The following is an 18,362-nucleotide window of genomic DNA, read 5'->3' as shown; positions in this document are numbered from 1 at the left end:
TATCCTACATGTACTCCCAATAAAGTTTATAGCCTAAAAAGACATCCCTGTTATCTTGGTGTACAGACTTCCTTGCGATTTTTCAGCATTCTTCCGAAGTAGTTTCTACCAGATCGACTACACTGGCCAAACTTTTTGTGTGGGGGGGGGGGGGTGCCAGGGTAATTTGGGTACCACAACGGAAATCAGGATGTACTGGTTTGAGCCTTTGTCATGCAAAGTGGCCAGTAGTCGGTCTGGTAGAGACTACTTCGGAAGAGTGCTGAAAAATCGCAAGCAAGTCTGTCGGCAGGATAACAGGTATGTCTTTTTAGGCTATAAACTTTATTGGGAGTACATGTAGGATACTGTAACAGAACCGTAACAGAAACACAGGACTGTTGTTCCAGAAACGTGTACGACAGGACGAGGTGTAGTTATGCTGTGTGCAGAATTGTAACAGAAGTACAGGAGTGTTGACGCAGAAAAATTTTAGTCAGGAAACACAGGACTGTTGTCCTAGAAACGTTCATGACAAGACGAAGTGTAACTATGTGTGTGCAGAATTGAACAGAAACACAGGACTGTTGTCCTAGAAACGTTTATGACAAGACGAGGTGTAACTATGTGTGTACAGAAATGTAACAGGAACACAGGACTGTTGTCCTAGAAACGTTTATGACAAGACGAGGTGTAACTATGTGTGTACAGAAATGTAACAGGAACACAGGACTGTTGTCCTAGAAACGTTTATGACAAGACGAGGTGTAACTATGTGTGTACAGAAATGTAACAGAAACACAGGACTGTTGTCCTAGAAACGTTTATGACAAGACAAGGTGTAACTATGTGCAGTGGCGGCGGCCGCCCCCACAAAAAATAGGTCGTGGGGGCGTCGCCCCCACGATAAAATAAGCTGAAACACTCAAAATCAAGCTGAAACCCTTGTGTATATTTTCACTAATGGAAATTTCATCAAATCTCGCTAGTCTACTGGCAAAATTTGGCCCTGAAAATGCAGGAAATGACGTTTCAGAGGGTCCAGATTTCAAAATTTCAAAGGACCTCCCTTGTGAGGATTCGCGCCGTCGGCACTGGACATAGTGGGAAAATGCTACCGGAGCGTCATCCCCCACGACCTTTTTCTAGTAGAATCTTCATTCTCAAGCTTAGCTTTGTTTACAAGCAAAATGTTCACCTCAAATGCAGGAAAAGGGCGTTCAAAGTGTCCTGATTTAAAAATTTCTCCAAAACTCCCTTGCGGCGGCTTGCGTCTTCGGAGCTCACGACGACGTAGTGCAAAATATGTTGGTGTGTGGGTCGTCGCCCTCAAAAATCGTTTTCTCTACTAGAAGTTTAATTAAATTCAGCTTAGTCTGTCTGCAAAATTTGTAGGGAAATGGCGTTTCAGAGGGTCTAGATTTAAAAAATTTCCAGAACCTACCTTGCAACGGCTCGTACTTTCGCCGATCGAGATGATGAAAATATGTTGGGGGTGTCGCCCTCAATAACTAAAGCTGAAACTATGTGTATTTTTGATAGAAATGTCATTAAAGTTAGCTAAGTCTGGCAGCAAAACTTACCCCTCAAAATACAGGAAATAGCGTTTCAGAGGGTTTAAAGATTGAATTTTTTCCGGGAGTGCATGCCCCCGGACCCCCCTAGAAGGGTTTCGCCTCCGGCGCGACGCCTCGGGCCTTCGGTCCTCGATTTAGCGATATGAGAATTTTTCGCCCCCACAACTAAAAAAATGGTGCCGCCGCCTCTGATGTGTGTACAGAAATGTAACAGAAACACAGGACTGTTGTCCTAGAAACGTTCATGACAAGACGAGGTGTAACTATGTGTGTACAGAAATGTAACAGAAACACAGGACTGTTGTCATAGAAACGTTTATGACAAGACGAGGTGTAACTATCTGTGTACAGAAATGTAACAGAAGCACAGGACTGTTGTCCTAGAAACGTTTATGACAAGACGAGGTGTAACTATCTGTGTACAGAAATGTAACAGAAACACAGGACTGTTGTCCTAGAAACGTTTATGACAAGACGAGGTGTAACTATCTGTGTACAGAAATGTAACAGAAACACAGGACTGTTGTCCTAGAAACGTTTATGACAAGACGAGGTGTAACTATCTGTGTACAGAAATGTAACAGAAACACAGGACTGTTGTCATAGAAACGTTTATGACAAGACGAGGTGTAACTATCTGTGTACAGAAATGTAACAGAAACACAGGACTGTTGTCCTAGAAACGTTTATGACAAGACGAGGTGTAACTATCTGTGTACAGAAATGTAACAGAAGCACAGGACTGTTGTCCTAGAAACGTTTATGACAAGACGAGGTGTAACTATCTGTGTACAGAAATGTAACAGAAACACAGGACTGTTGTCCTAGAAACGTTTATGACAAGACGAGGTGTAACTATCTGTGTACAGAAATGTAACAGAAACACAGGACTGTTGTCCTAGAAACGTTTATGACAAGACGAGGTGTAACTATCTGTGTACAGAAATGTAACAGAAACACAGGACTGTTGTCCTAGAAACGTTTATGACAAGACGAGGTGTAACTATCTGTGTACAGAAATGTAACAGAAACACAGGACTATTGTCCTAGAAACATTTATGACAAGACGAGGTGTGTACAGAACAGTAACAGTAACAGCATTATGCAAGTTAGATCCTGACTTAAACAATGAGTATCTTCGTTTCCCACTGACCTTGGACATTTTGCCTCAAGTCAGTTAGTGAAGGACAGGTGAAAAGGTTAGATAGCATCTACAGACCACCGGTTAGACAGCATTCACAGCCACAGGTCAGCGCTGGTGGAATTATGATAGTCGATGTTATCAATTTTGTGTCAGAGGCGGGACCATATTTACTGGCCAGATTGTAGTTGAGTCAGGTCGTACGTCACTGGCGGCAACTACGGCGTACTTCAGGAAGTTATGCTGTATCGGATCCAGCTCTGTGAACTACGGCGTGGTTCGGCAAAGTACGGCCTAGTTAGCCGAAGTACGGCGTAGTTGAGTTTTGACCGGAATAGAAAACCATTGGCAGGAAGCGTACCTCTGGGGAGCGACCAAAGCACAACACGGCTGGATTCCAGGCTACAAAAAATCGCCAAATTAAGCATTTTGTTGTAATGTATGCCAAAGGTGTTAATGAGCCCAAGCATATGTCCAGGGCACTCCTATACCAAATTTCAGGTCGCTTCTCTGCTGTTCCGTCTGGAATCGTCCAAATTTTGGACGCAGGCGCTGATTGGTCCCTACGCATGAGCGAATTATGGAATGGGTTCAAGCGATCGTTTGAACAGGCGTTCCGTCCGCTTGCATATTGTTGGAGGCCTGTTGTCATCGAACGAGCGCTCTAGAACCCATTCCTTACTTCCCTAATTAACTGACGTCATTACCAAAAGTTTAGAATGTGCAGGTATCTAGACGGATAGCAGAAGCGAACAAACGAGCCAACTACTACCCGGATGCTAGGACCATTGCTCCACAAAGACGGGTAGATGCCTAAAACCTCGCCACAGATTCCCGGCGCATACACCTTTTCTAATTCCCACACATCATTTATAAGAAGTACTCTAGTATCTGAGGCGTGATTTGTATATGAACTTGCATTTCTAATCTTTTTTTTCAGGACGATGTGGTTAATTACTCTCTCTGTGAGTCTGTTGGTTGTAATGTTCGTAAACTGGTTAATGGACTACATCAAAAGATGGCGGATGCCCCCTGGACCGTTTCCCTGGCCAATCATTGGAAATCTTTCCAGTAAGTACTAACAAAAATGCTTCATTATCTAAAAATGGATAGAGACATAAACTACCAAAAAAAGTCGTTCGCTTTTTGTGTGACTATACATTGTAATTAACTTTTCTCATGCTCAGATTGTTTTGATTGGCAAGACTGCATTATTATAGCCATTGTATCAAAATATTCTAACCAGAAACAGCTAGTACTGTCACAGTGTTTTGCTTTTCTGTAATGTTGGGAGTTAGCGTACAGAAACTTTCAATTGTATTACAGTGTTCTCTGGCAAGTCCCATTTGACCTTCATCGACCTTGCCAAGAAGTATGGCGACGTTTTTAGCCTGAAGCGGGGCATGACGGACGTGGTGGTGCTGAACAGCGTGGATGCCTTACGGGAAGCTCTGGTGGAGAAGAGTGTTGCGTTTGCAGGCAGGCCACATCTACAATCTTGTGAGTAGGACTCCAACTTGAGACATACAGCTTTCATCAAATTTTGCTGCACTGTAGTCAGACACATACATGTTCTGTCATGAAAAACTCGGCACCTCTACGACCCGCCAGTCTGCGAAACAACTTACTTGTTACTCGACAAGGGTGCTACAAACCGACCGAACAGTCAACTTTGACTTTGGCGTGACCAACTATCAATGATCTAACTTAATCTCTAAATTAAGTACAGTAAGACTTTTCTACCATGCTATATACTAGGAGAAATGAATGAAAGCGAACTAAAAATAATTATTTTATGCAATATTCTTGTGTCTACACCGTTGAATTGCAAATACATCAAACATTTCATTATTATTACTGAAATATATAACGAGAAAGAGGCACCGTAGCCAGCAGCCGCAGATTACTGAATAAAAATGTTCGCTGTGGTTTAGAGTTCGCGATGAAATGGCCGAAAATCAAACCACCGCGAACGTTTCTTTATATTAGAGTAATCAGATAACGCCCAAGTTATCTGATTGGATTCTTCGTATTCATTGTCCATGAAAAGTTTTGTAAAACATGAATAAAATAATATTGCAAACCCATTGTTGGTGCCTTTTAGCTGAAATAATGTCGGAGGGTAGGAGAGACATGGCTTATACTGACTACAGTCCAGCCTGGAAACAGCATAGAAAGCTCGTCAAGAGTGCTCTCAGGTTGGTACCAAATATTGCACATTTATATCTTTATTTCATTTTATTTTATTTTATTTTCAAAAACCATTTCTATAGATGTTTCTTTCTTTCTTTCTCAGGATGCAAAATCTTCGAAAACATTAATTTTATCATTGAATGCATTGGCTTCTTTGAAACGTTCTTTATGTAGGTTAGATCCTGATTTGCACGGTTGTTCTGTAAATAAGTCAATCATCATAGAGAATTACTAAACTTTCATGCTAAGTCAATCATCAGCTAAGCTATCTGCTAACCAAAAATTGCAAAATCCGTCGAAGCCTACTTGGGTCCTTTCAAAGTCTCAAACAAAGTCGGCCCCTGCAGTTACAAAAGATATATCGAAGAGATAAATTGCATTACGATTCATAGCAATAGCATGTCGAAAAAGATATTGAAAAAAAGCGAAACCTATGCTGTTGTATCATAGACAGCCGCCAGGTGGTCTATAATGACGAACTTGTCTTTCGTTTTCTCGGCATCTGATTACCAAATACCGTATAGATCTATCCACAACTTTACCGTGACATGATGTCAACAAACAGACACACCATTCTCATCTCAAATGATTATATCATCGAAAAAATAATCTGACTATTGCCGCTTTTCGTCCTTTTTAGGGAATGTGCATCGGATAAAAACCTGGAAACACAAGCCCATGTAGCCCTTCGGGACATCATTGATGAACTTGTGAGTGTCGAGAGTCAAGCAGTGGATCTTCATATGCACATCAACAATCTGGTCTACAATGTTGTCTGTCCAATTGCCTTCGGTGTCAGGTAAAGATGTAGTCGATTATCGAATAGCCTGATTAAATCGCGCTCCTTGCAGATGGCTTTAGTCTTGTATATAGCTCAATAGCTAAAAGTCACTACGACAATTTGAAGGATGCAAAATTAATCCTCTTGATTCATGCATAAACAGTAACTAACTTTCGCAAAAAATTGTTGTCGTATGAGTCATAGAATGAAACAAATATCACAGGGGCAAATTACCATTGAATAAAACTCCCATTTTGATGATGATGATTGTGACTATATTTCCCACTGTTAGTATCATGTAAAATAAGCAAAATTGTAGATGGAGATATTTGTGACGTCATCGTCTCTTTGTACAAAAACATTTTATATGAAGATCTGAAATATGTGTTTGTGTGTTTGTGTGTGTGTGTGTGTTTGTGTGTGTGTGTGTGTGTGTGTGTGAGGGTGTGTTTAAGCCCCTAAGTCTAGATAAAGAGTCTCGCGTACGCTAACTAAGCACAATCGTACCAATCATGCAGCTTTTGCTAGGATATATACATATGTTCATAATGTTGTGTTACATAATGTTGCAACAGATTCGACCTGGAGAACGAGGATTTTCAGCACCTGGCAGGGACCGAAGAAGATACTTACAGTAACAGTCCTGTCGGTGACATCTACCCTTCTCTTCGATTCCTTCCTAATCGAGGTATATGTAGCTGGTGGCTCATTGTCTCTGTAATAAGGTTCTGAAACTTAATTGATGAATGGAGGGGTCACTAGAATCTACAGTGCATACGGTCTAGTTGGTAACAAGGTCACTCACCGTATGGCTGATACGAGACAGAGGTTTGCCAGGCCTCCATCCGGGTGATTTGTAGTGAATCACCAACTCCAGTCAGACAGAATGATTTGATCCATCGCACACCGCACCATCGCACGTATGGGGGTTCTTTAACGTGCCTGAGGTATAGCTCTCCCTAGACACGGTACTATGCCATAGGTTTTAACGAGTTTCTGATACTCAAAGAATAAAAACTAAGAGCCGGTACATACGGTACAAATATTTCTAGTTACTAACTGGGTCATATGTTTTAACGAATTTCTGATATTCATTATATTTCAGCCATACCATAGGTATGGTGAAATATATTGTATTCGTAATGTTTCTTTCTTTCTTTCTTTCTCCTGTCAAATTTTCAAAGCGATTCATCTCCGCCGTTTCTGGACCAAATGACTTGAAATTTGGCACAAGGGTAGAGTGGGCAAATACCCAAATGTGTTTTTTTCATTTTTTTCATATCTGCTCCTTAAATGATTTTATTGAGGTTTTATTGCAACTTTTGGACCAAAACTGCATATTTTGGCCCCCTGTACCATGGTATTACATCCAAATGACCTGAAATTTGGCACAGAGGTGCCCTAGATACTTATTTAAAGGATCCATGTATAATATGTGGTATAAATTACTTCAAAATGGCTCCTTAAGGAGGTTTTTGTGGGAGAGCTTAGGATAGGTAAGGTTGGAGTGCCGAGGTCAACGACCTCTAGGTCATTCTGGTGTGTCAGGGCCACAGGTGTGCCAGGTAAATCCAATTATCTACCTACCTACCTAGTCCATAGACATCCAGGTGGTTGGCGGACAAGGTAAATCCAATTAATGGCCAGCCAATGAGCGAGCTTATTTTGCTGGAAGAGTCCATTGTTGGACAGGGGGTGTATTTTAAAATTTACTTTTAGACTTTGGTGATAATGCCAATGTTTTTTTAGTGGAAGTGTTTTGTGCACTGATCCACTTGACATAAGACTACTACTGGGACAGTCCATTTTTGCACATAGGGGGATTTTTAAAAAATCAGTTTTGGACATGGGTGATGATTCCGAATTCCATTTGTTAAATGGAAGTTTACCCCCACCTGAAGACTGTACATGAGGAGGATTCGGCAGCCAATCAGCAAGCCTTGTGTTATCTGGAAGAGCCAATTCATGCACGGGGGACTTTTTTAAAATTCAGTTTTGGACTGGGTTGCTTCTTATACAAAAGGCCATGTACTGTGAGTATTTCTGGACTTGTCTATTGTGCAATTTCAAACAGGGTGAGCTGGGAGATTCCATTATTCGACGAAGGGGGTATTTTTTTAAAATTCATTTTGTGGACTTTGCTGACTATTTTAGCTGATATATTTTTGGATCGCTCCACTTTACATAGGGGTATAAGGCAGGAAGAGTCGATTCTGCACAGAGGGGGGATTTTTTTCAAATATTGTTTTGGACGGCTGATGATTCCAAATTCCATTTCTTAGCGGAAGTATTTTTGGAGTCGTCTATTTTTTTGAGTCCATTCTTGAAGGGGTTTTTGCTCATAAGTGTGATTAGTAGTTAGAAGTCATTTTAAGCAGAAGTGTTCCATTTTTGCACATGAGTAATTTTGGAATAGTCTATTGTTACATGAGGAGGGAGATGGCTGAAATATGCTGTATTTGCTCTCAAGCAAATGTCGGCCTTTCTAGTTATTAATTTGTTCGTGTATTTCAGTCAACATCCTAACAGTGAGATTTCACAGCCAAAATCGAAAAATTAATGATGTGGCTGTTGAACAGTTACGAAATACTGTAACTGTAATTTTGATTGACACTTCCCATTTCCGTTTATACAGCAAAGACTAACTTGCAGAAGCTTACGGGCCCCTTTGTGGAATATTTTAAACATCAAGTGGACCGCCACCGGCAGGAATTCAACCCAGGTAAGGCACTGGTGGATAAATAGTTGGTAATCTGCATACCTACATAGCATTAGCAAGTCGTTTTCATATATACATATCATATAAGCATGCCATGTACCCACTTAAACCTATTCATGCCAATGATAAGCCATCTTTCAGCCACCTGAATTATGACAGACATTCTGTCGCTTACATACTACTTCAGTCAACTGGAGTTTATTGGTCTGATCTTTGATTGACCAATTGTTGTCAGGAGAATCAGACCATCACGGCTTACTTCACGGCGAACGCATTTATTTTTTATTCAGGCTTTTGTTTTTAAGTTTATTATTTGATTATATATAAAATAGTTCAAGGGATGGTTACTTGTTTGTATGTCTGAACTGGGTCTTCAATAAAGTGTAATATCTTCATTAGGTATAATCTTTTTCAAAGGGTTATCTTTTCAATGCTTAACACAGAAAATATGTAGGATGGCACAACAGCCTGTTATCTCTTTCGCTACAGATAATCCGCGTGACGTCACAGATCACATGATCAAGGCTCAGAAGGAGGCTGAAGAGGATGGTGCCCACGACATCACTGCTCTGACAGACACTCATCTTAGGCAGATTGTAGTTGATGTCTTTTCGGGTGAGTTTGGTATCCCAAATCTTTTTGATAAGCCAAATTTTGCCTACAGATATTAAGCCTCAATTGCTCTTGGTACTACATGGTGACCTAGCTGCAAAATAGTACAACGTTTGCTGTCGTGCGCAAAATAGGGATACATTTACTGATACTGACATTTTGTTTTGGAACATGAACGTCGACACAGAATCTTAACCTGTCGTGAGAATAACCACTATGAACTTGCAATAGACCTCATTTCAGATACGGTGGCCATTTTGAATGTATTCACGCGAGAGCACATTTCTGAAGTGAAGTGCGTGAGCTTGCAACAAAGCGAGACAGCGCCTGGTGTTTGTTTGCCTCCGTCAGTTGCAAATCACATTGCAGCGGCGAGTGCATGATGTGCCATATTTCGCAATCATTGAATTGAAAAAAATGTTTTTTTCATCAGTGTAAAATACTGTCCGAAATATACTACTGTAGAGAGTGTTGTTGTGGGTATCTGTTATCAACTTTCGTGAGAACAAATTCTGGTAACTTACACAGGCGGAACGGAAACCACGACACATGCCCTACGCTGGGCCATCCAGTTCTTTGCTGCCCACCCGGAGATACAGGAGAAGGTGGCTGCTGAGTTAGACAGTGTGGTGGGCCGTGACAGGCTGACTGGGCTTGGTGACCGCCAGAATACTCCATATACGGAGGCCACCGTCAATGAAGTACTGAGGATGGGAATCCCTGATCCATTGTCCCTACCGCGTGCTACGACTCAAGACACGTCACTGCGTGAGTACGAGTCGCCTCTGTAATGTATTTATAAAGTGAGGATCTTAAACACACATTAGAACCTATAGTAAGGACCCAGCTTCTCCACATTATAAGATTACTTGCTACACTGTCTAAGCCCGTCTAAGCCTGCTTTGTTGTTTATTATTGTTGTTTATTAAGAAACCTTTTAGCCCTTACGGGCTAATCTTCCAAGGTTCAACCTGCCACCACCGATGTGAACGTTTGATAGTTTACGTTCGCTAAATTTACAGGATGATTTTGAAGTACAATGATGGTCTCTAATATATCTTCAAAATTATGTATTGTGTAAAACGTAGTGTTGTCTATGATCGAGTTACGTTGTTTTAAGTGTCTTATCGACACCGGTGTCTATTCATTCTAACCAATCAGAAAGAGCTGGCCGGAATCTATATCTCTTAACAATAACCAACATGGAATGGGACCTTCAAGTGATTGGTCCGCGGCGCCTGGCTGTATGATAATACAATTTTTTTAAGTTGTAACAACATGTTGTTATCATTTCGTTATAGCCCCAGGTGTTAATGCGTATATACGCCGATGAAGGTTATAAATCCAGGTAATAAGATACGCCACAAAGCAGTTACTGAATATGATTTCGAAAACGGCCAGCAGACGTTTCAGACAGCCATCCGGTGTCTTTGTCAGTGACCCTAGCGTTAATTAGTATAAACCTGTTTTCCATCTAGATCTCTTGCACATATAAATTGACAGCTAGGATATAAAAACTCTCTCCAACAAGATTTCACCAATTTTACTGACGAAAGACGGATGGCTGTCTAAAACGTCTGACCGTTTCCAAACTCATATCCAGATGCTTGAGTAACGGAATCTTTTTGGTTGGAAGTCAAGGATTCATTCCAATTGTGTCTTAGGAGGTTACCATATTCCGAAGGGCACGATGGTACTGCCGAACTTGTGGGCGCTTCACCACGACCCCGACATCTGGGGGGATCCCCACACCTTCCGTCCCGAACGTTTCTTGGATGAGAGTGGCAAGCTGATGCCAAAGCCTTTTGCATGGATGCCTTTTTGGTCAGTATGATACATTATCAGACGTAGGTTAAGTAAGATTCATACTGTCTTCTTTTGTCAACTTTGTCATCTCCATAAGAATCTCGAGAATCAGAGATGCGAAAAATGTATTAATTTATTCATTTTCCCGTGACCCCCCCCCCCCCTCACATTTGACATCTGGGAAGAGCGGCTGAGGCCGACAGGGCCATCCAGTTAAAATAAAGGTTGTGTATGTATGTATGTATGTATGTATGTTTGTATGTATGTATGTCCGACATTTAAATTGGCACTTTGCAGTTTTGTAGACTTAAGCTTTTATAACACAATCTAACAGTGAACACCATGTGACGAAAAGACCCCAAGAGCATACGCGTATTTTACGTAAGGTTTAAAGCACGTATGTCGACACTGGCTAGCTCTTATGATCGATGCAGAAGAGGTCACAAGGACCGGTTATGGTCAGACTAAGAACTATCTTATTACAATGCTGTTGGAGGCTGCTCCAACGGAAGATTCCGGGATCCTATTTGCATAGTGATATAGAATCTAGCGCTCCTATTGGTGTTTTTCTTTTCTTTTTTTAATCAATCTTTTGACTTAGATGTTATTAATCGTAGGTGCAGGTCAGTACAGCAGGCTCAAATGCATGAGCCACTGGCGGCGAGAGATTGTATGATATACCCTTTTCACGTGGCGGCCATGATAGATCAAAAAGGAGGTCGGTGAGGCAAATAGACAAAACGTACTCTCTGAAATCAGCTTCCATTCCCCCCCCCCCCGAACTAAACAAATGTTTACAAAGTCATTAATAGATATTAGAACTAGTATTATGCACCAAAAGATGAGATGCAAAATAAAAACATAAAAATGCAAAAAAAATTGACGGACATGCAGCCATTCTTTTATTGGTCGATTCCCTAATTGCCATCCTATTATTGATTACGATGGACAGTCTTTTCGTTGTTACTTTGGCCTCGGTTTCGAATTATCATGGCCGCCGCCTGAGAAAGGTGTGTTATTGGTTGAACCGCTAATTATAATGGACGGTGTTCTGTTTGCCACTTTGGCGTCGGTTTCGATCTATCGTGGCTGCCGCGTGGGGAAGGGGTATACATGCTGATCTAGGGCACAGATGTAAATGTTATCTAATCTACTCTTGTAAATTCTCTCCTTTAGTGTTGGTCGCCGCGCATGCCCAGGAGAGAAAATGGGTATGGCCGATACGTATCTCCTGTTGGGCGGACTGGTCCAAAACTTCCACTTCAGCTTTCCGGTTGGTGAGAGGCCAGATGACGCGGATGCACCATACAAAGTGGTGGTGACCTGCCGGAAATAGATACAGCACTTCCGGAAATGATTAAGGTCTCAGTTTTTGGCCTATTGGGATTTATATGGTTAAGGACCCCAAGGTGATGAGGTTCGACGCCTCAAAATTTGTAGCAGGTTGCAGAAACAATTTTTAAGAATTCAATATGTTGAAGTCCAGGGTACAGTCTACAGAATATCTAAAAATTAGCATAGATTTGCTGGCTCATTATTTATACATTTATTTGACCCCCAGCGGAGTTTATGTGCCGCACTACTTTATACCCGAGCACGGGGGTCGTAAATAAACACTGTTGTACCGAGACAGAGTCGCCGAACACACTTAGTAAAACCGGTGGCAAGTATATATATTATGGTGCTTATGGCGACTTAAGTTTTGGTACAAGAAGAACTGTTAGTAGGTTTAGAACTTGAGAGGGTTGAAACTGCAATGTATACTGTTACTTTCGGAGACGATTTTCTATTCATATATTTCTATGTGCTTGTATGGGTGAGGTATTTAAAGCTATTGGATTATGTGTGTGATACTAGTGAGTCAGAATTTGTAGTTGTTCAGTTCAATATTTGTGGATGTATTGCATTATTTAGGAATGACGATATATATAGAATTGTTGTTAGAATGCTATACTGTAAATGCAGAAATGTTCGCGGTGGATTAATGTTCGCGGTTTTCGCGGTGACCACATTACCGCGAAATTAAAACCACCGCGAACATTTTCCTATAATGGTATTAGACTGCAGTCTATGGTGTTACCGCGAACTTAAATCCACCGCGAAAAGTCCCTTTTCCCCGCTACCGCCTAATTAAATCCCCGCGAACTTAAATGCATTTACAGAATTCCGGTGTTTACATAAATAAATTTAGCTACATTATAACTTATATCTAGCAGTTAATTATTTCCATTTCTATAGAGTCTAATATCAAAAGCTGCAACTTTATTACCTTTGCCAGAATGGCTAAGGTTATGTTTTAGGCTTGTGAGTCTGTGTGTGTGTCTGTGTGTGTGTGTGTTAACAGCATAACTCGAGAAGCCTTTGATGTATCCCGATTATATTTGGTAGGTGGGTAGGGGTCGGGAAAACGAAGGTCAAGTTCGATAATGGGCCCCCTAGCGGCTTGCTAAGGTACTGCAGCAGAACCTCAATTTTTATATCTCCTGTTCTGGACATTCTGTGATCATGATTTTCGAGTGGTAGATAGCCCTCGAGGCAGAGAAAAAGTGCTGGGAGTTTGGGCCCCCTAGCAGCTTTTTTGGAACTGCAGGCGCCGGTTTCCTTTCAAACTTTGGACGAGAATAACTCTACAACGTGTTGACGAATCGTCATGATTTTTGGTATGTACATAGAATGAGTGATGACTTACATAATGGTATACTAATTATGCAAATCAACAGCTAATTTGCATAATTAATTAGGAAAATTTATAAAACCACTGCATTCCATGATAGGACTTTCAAACTTGTCACATATGTAGCTGGGAATGAGAGAAATGTTGATAGATATCAATTATGCAAATGATGGCCTTATTTGCATAATTAATGAGAAAATATGAACATTTTGGCGGATCATCATGCTTTTTGGTATGTAGGTAGCGCAAGTGAAGACCTACATAATGAGATACCAATTATGCTAATCAACAGCTAATTTACATAATTAATGAGGATATTTATAAATTCACTACATTCCATGATAGGACTTTAAAACTTGTCACATATGTAGCTGAGAAAGAGAGAAATGTCAATACATATTTACCATGCAAATGATGATCTCATTTGCATAATTAATGAGAAAATATGAACGTGTTGACGGATCGTCATCATGTTTGGCATGTAGATAGCCTAAGTGAAGACTTATATAATGTGATACTTATTATGCAAATTAACAGCTAATTTGCATAATTGATTAGGAAATGTTCATAAATCCACTGTATTCCATTATAGTACTTTCATCAATGAAAGTTGTCACATATGTAACTGAGAAAGAGGGAAGAGAGTAAGAGGTGTATTTAAAGACGTTGAAAGAGAATATGTCAAGAATGGATCAAAGGATCATCATGATTTTTGGTATGCTAATAGCTTAAGTAATGCTTGCTACAATTTGATATCAATTGATTGTAACTTGGGATCTAATTTGCATAATCAATGCCAAAATTTTATAAACCAACTCCAAGCATATAATTATAAAGAAAATGAAATGAGTAACGCATTTGTCTACAGACATTATTCTGCATAACAAACCTGGTTTATTTGGCAAAGGTATGTTTTCGTGGAACTCTAGTTTATTTTTTATTTATTTATTGATCTTATAGGGTAGTCCCTTCACTCTAGATGACTGATTTCCAAGGGAGCCCTGACACATGTTCGCACATGTTAACACGGCGGGGTTATATCGCCCCATACGGGGTGACATACCCTTTCGCTGGTAAATCACCGTGTGGCTGATACGGTATGGAGGTTCGCCAGGCCTCCATCCGGGTGATTTGAAGTGAATCACCAACTCCAGACAGAAGGGTTTGTTCCATCTCACACCGCACCATGTGTGGAGGGAGGTTCTTTAACGTGCATGGGGTGTGACTCTCCCCATACACGGGACCTCCATTTAACGTCCTATCCGAGGGACGGCCCTAGCCGAAGCTAGGTACTCATTTGGTGATGATCCCATTACCCTCTAAATATCATTGACGTGAGGAAATCCGTGTAAAGTGCCTTTCCCAAGGGCACAAGATCGGTGACACGCAGTCGGATTCGAACCCGCAACCTCTCGGTCACGAGGCACCTTTCCATGTAGATCTGTCAATCTGTCAATCTGTAATCACATATCAAGGGGATTTAGCAGGGTCACACGAAATCCCGAATTAACCCCTAGTCTTGGTCAAAGCTGAGTGTCCGGAGACAGAGAGAGGTTGCAAGACAGAAGCCAATACTTTTTGACCAGTAACATTTATCAGGTTTTAAAAGAACATTTTCAAAAAAGATCCTGATACATCATGTACTGTAAAGAATAGCCCCGCCCCTGAGGTGTTGTCAAAAGCTTAGATTGCCCTATAAAATGAGGGACTAAGTTAGATATCCCTTTTTTATTCAGTCTTACCACCTTTGTGGAATGATTGACATAACAGTTGACTATCACCTTGGCAAGATGTCAACCCGGAGACCAGACTGTAAGGTTTGATCCACTTATACCAGAAAGGACCTCTACTCTTTTCAATACGTGTGGTGGGTTCTTTAACGTGCTCGAGGTGTGGCTCTACCCGAACACGGGACCTCCATTTAACGTCCTATCCGAGGGACTCGAATACTAGATACTCATTTTTGAAGTGAGGAAAGTCGTGTAAAGTGCCTTTACCAAGGGCACAGGATCGGACGGACATGGCAAGTTTCGAACTCGGGGCCTCTTAGGCCTGAGTCCAACGCGCTGCCGATTACGCCTCACGATCCCACATTAATTAGAAGAGGTCTAGCCGTATTAGACTACTTTTAATCACTAACCAGGAAATCTAGGATTGGCCTAGAAAATCCACATCGTTGTAAGATTGTCTGACTACATCCAGGGATAGCAGACGTGGCGTTTTGTATTTCGAAAAGAAGCTTTGTTCGAGGCTTATTTTCCTGTTTATGGGAACAGGATTATGTTCATCTGACAGTAATAGGTACGTTAGCTTTTAAGTAAGCTTTTGGCATAAGTCACTGTTATGTGTTCTGTATGCGATATCAACACAACGTCACACACCACAGAAAACATCACAACCGACGTTAACCATGATAAGATCACAGAGTTACCCACGGTCACAATTGTTTCGTCGGTTACATTTGGATGTCAATTTACTCTGTAACTGTAAATGCATTTAAGTTCGCGGGGATTTAATTTCGCGGGAGAGGGAAAAAGGACTTTTCGCGGTGGTTTTAATTTCGCGGCAGCATCATGCACTGTAGTCTCTTAATGCCATGGAAAATGTTCGCGGTGGTTTTAAGTTCGCGGTGAAGCGGCCACCGCGAAAACCGCGAACATTAATCCACCGCGAACATTTCTGCATTTACAGTATTGTCTAACCAACGAGTGTGCTTACAATAGAAAGCAAAATATCTTCAAATACTAGTACACTGTTCTTTGATTGAATTTTCGGGCATAAAAGGTTTGTGGTCTAACAATAATTCAATTTGTACTCTCTAATTGTGGTATGATACCTTCTGAACCATGTTTGCTCCAAGACATGCAAGTGTACGAAGTTCAATATGTAAAACGTTTGAGGTTGCGAAAGACAGTTTTCACCCTCAAGGGATTACTACAGTTAAGAACCATGAGATGACAACATTCAACGAGGAAAACAATTGTAGAAGGGTACACTAGAGAAAAACGAAAAACGATTATGTTGACTTTTAGGGTAATTAAGAGTACTTAAAAATCTGTTTGCGTATTGCATTTTGACGCCCTCTTGAAAACGCCACTCTGCGGAGTTCAAATAACTGCAGCCGGCTTACCTTACTTACGCAATAAGGCATAATTTGTATACAAACTGGAAAACCTGCACAATCTAAATCTAACAGTCTAAAGGTAAACAAATAGACCTATAATACGCAGAACAGTTAACACGTGACTGCCCCTCACGAAAAACTTTTTACACATCCTTTGAGATTTTGAGCCTTTTTCAAAATATACCAGCGGGTCGCAAATAAATATTGTGTCCTGTAACCTCAACGCCCTTTGTTTGATTAGTTAAGAGGAGATTCCAGGGCATAAGCGGCACTTTACCACGCATGATTGGGAAGAAGTAATCACAGACATTAGCTGAGAACAATAGGGTGGCCCTGAGAGTCGTATTAGTAACACTGGATATAGTGTACCAAACCACGCCTACATGACCTAGATACGGACAGTCGCCGACTAGGAAGCAGGTGAGTGAAGATATGTAGGAAGTTCTCTCTGTAGACTGTAGATATAAACTGTTAGTTGTTATACCGATCACTTCTGAACTGTACTATAGGTACTATAGTTGCCCTTGCATATCACAGCTTTTTGCTTTTTGAATGGAGGTCGTTTCTAACTAGTTAAAAAGATACTTGTCAGTAGGAGAGTCACGGCAAAATTTGTTAAGGTGGGGAGGGGGGTCACGTTTGGAAAATTACGGTTGGGGGGAAGGGTTGTGGCAATTTTGTGATCGGATTTCCAACGCACTGGTTAGCCCTTACAGCCCCTACTCCTAAACCCCGTAAAATGCCGTACAATTCCTTGCTTCGGGTAGTGTCACCTGTGAGGCAGTCAGTCGGGCCCGGCCAACTACCTCCCCGCAGGACGTATCCACGGAACGGTATTGTCATGTTGACGGGAAAGAGTGCCTTAGCTGCCGAACAGATTCTTTGCCGGATCTGGCTAGATCCCCAATCCGCACTGACTCCCTTCATATATACATGTATACATGTATATTATTATTACTACTGTTTCTCACTACAATTCTGTATGTATCTATTTAACATGAAATATCAATCAGAGTTAAGACAGCCAACGTTCATAGATCATGACGAACGTGTTCTCAGTATTGTGTGTGAAATTTGACTGTATGTGAGTTCTCAATGCCAGGTTATGGTCTCTGTCCTATACATAAATACCTCAGACAAAGCCTGGAGTTTTCCATTTCTAACCTAAGCTTCAGCAAGCCCCTGTCAACTAACAAACGCATTATGCTTGTTTCGTTGACTTTAAAAAGGCGTTTGATTGTGTGCGGCGAGAAGGTATACGATATAAACTACTTATTACCTTCGCCAAGAAGGTTATGTTTTGGGTAGCGTGTGTATGTGTGTATGTATGTATGTTTGTTTCTATGTCTGTAGAAGACCATCATAACTCAAGAACGCCTGGATGGATTGTATTAATATTCGGTATGTGGGTAGGTCTTGTTGAGACCTGGAAACGATTAGATTCTGGGCCCCCTAGCGGCCAGTTACGGTACTGCAGCGGAACTTCCTGGTTTGATATTTCGAGTTCTGGACATGCTGCGGCAATGATTTTTAAGTGGTGAATAGCTCTTGATGTCGAGAGTAAGTGGTATAGGTTTGGGCCCCCTAGCGGCTTGTTTTGGAACTGCAGGGCAGGTTTAGTGTCAGATTTTGAAAGGGAATAACTCAAGAAGGAGTTGACGGATTGTCATGATTTTTGGTATGTAGATAGCTTAAGTGATGATTCATATAATGACGTATTAATTATGCAAATTGGTATCTAATTTGCATAATCAAT

At 41.1% G+C, this 18,362-nt stretch overlaps 2 protein-coding genes across 2 annotated transcripts in view; both read left to right on the top strand.

Moving 5' to 3' along the window:
* Window positions 1-18,362, top strand: part of LOC118422727 — a 68,504-nt gene that overhangs the window by 42,322 nt on the left and 7,820 nt on the right. The window lies entirely within an intron of this gene.
* LOC118422725 (steroid 17-alpha-hydroxylase/17,20 lyase-like) lies at window positions 202-13,014 on the top strand. Its single transcript, XM_035830446.1, has 11 exons — window positions 202-300; window positions 3,638-3,768; window positions 4,024-4,197; window positions 4,802-4,895; window positions 5,531-5,689; window positions 6,247-6,359; window positions 8,307-8,393; window positions 8,880-9,005; window positions 9,531-9,770; window positions 10,667-10,826; window positions 11,985-13,014. The coding sequence occupies exons 2-11, from the start codon at window positions 3,642-3,644 to the stop codon at window positions 12,142-12,144; spliced, it is 1,440 nt and encodes a 479-aa protein (XP_035686339.1). The 5' UTR covers window positions 202-300; window positions 3,638-3,641; the 3' UTR covers window positions 12,145-13,014.

The sequence above is a fragment of the Branchiostoma floridae genome, chromosome 9, assembly GCF_000003815.2.
Source record: "Branchiostoma floridae strain S238N-H82 chromosome 9, Bfl_VNyyK, whole genome shotgun sequence".
Lineage (NCBI taxonomy): Eukaryota > Metazoa > Chordata > Leptocardii > Amphioxiformes > Branchiostomatidae > Branchiostoma > Branchiostoma floridae.
Note: the sequence above shows the minus strand (reverse complement) of the source record. Positions and strands in the feature narration are given on the sequence as shown.

Coding starts and splice junctions, on each gene's coding strand:
- LOC118422725 (XM_035830446.1), top strand. CDS start 3,642: ATGTGGTTAATTACTCTCTCTGTGAGTCTGTTGGTTGTAATGTTCGTA. Junction 4,198..4,801: donor CAGGCCACATCTACAATCTT/GTGAGTAGGACT, acceptor GGTGCCTTTTAG/CTGAAATAATGTCGGAGGGT. Junction 10,827..11,984: donor TTTGCATGGATGCCTTTTTG/GTCAGTATGATA, acceptor TCTCTCCTTTAG/TGTTGGTCGCCGCGCATGCC.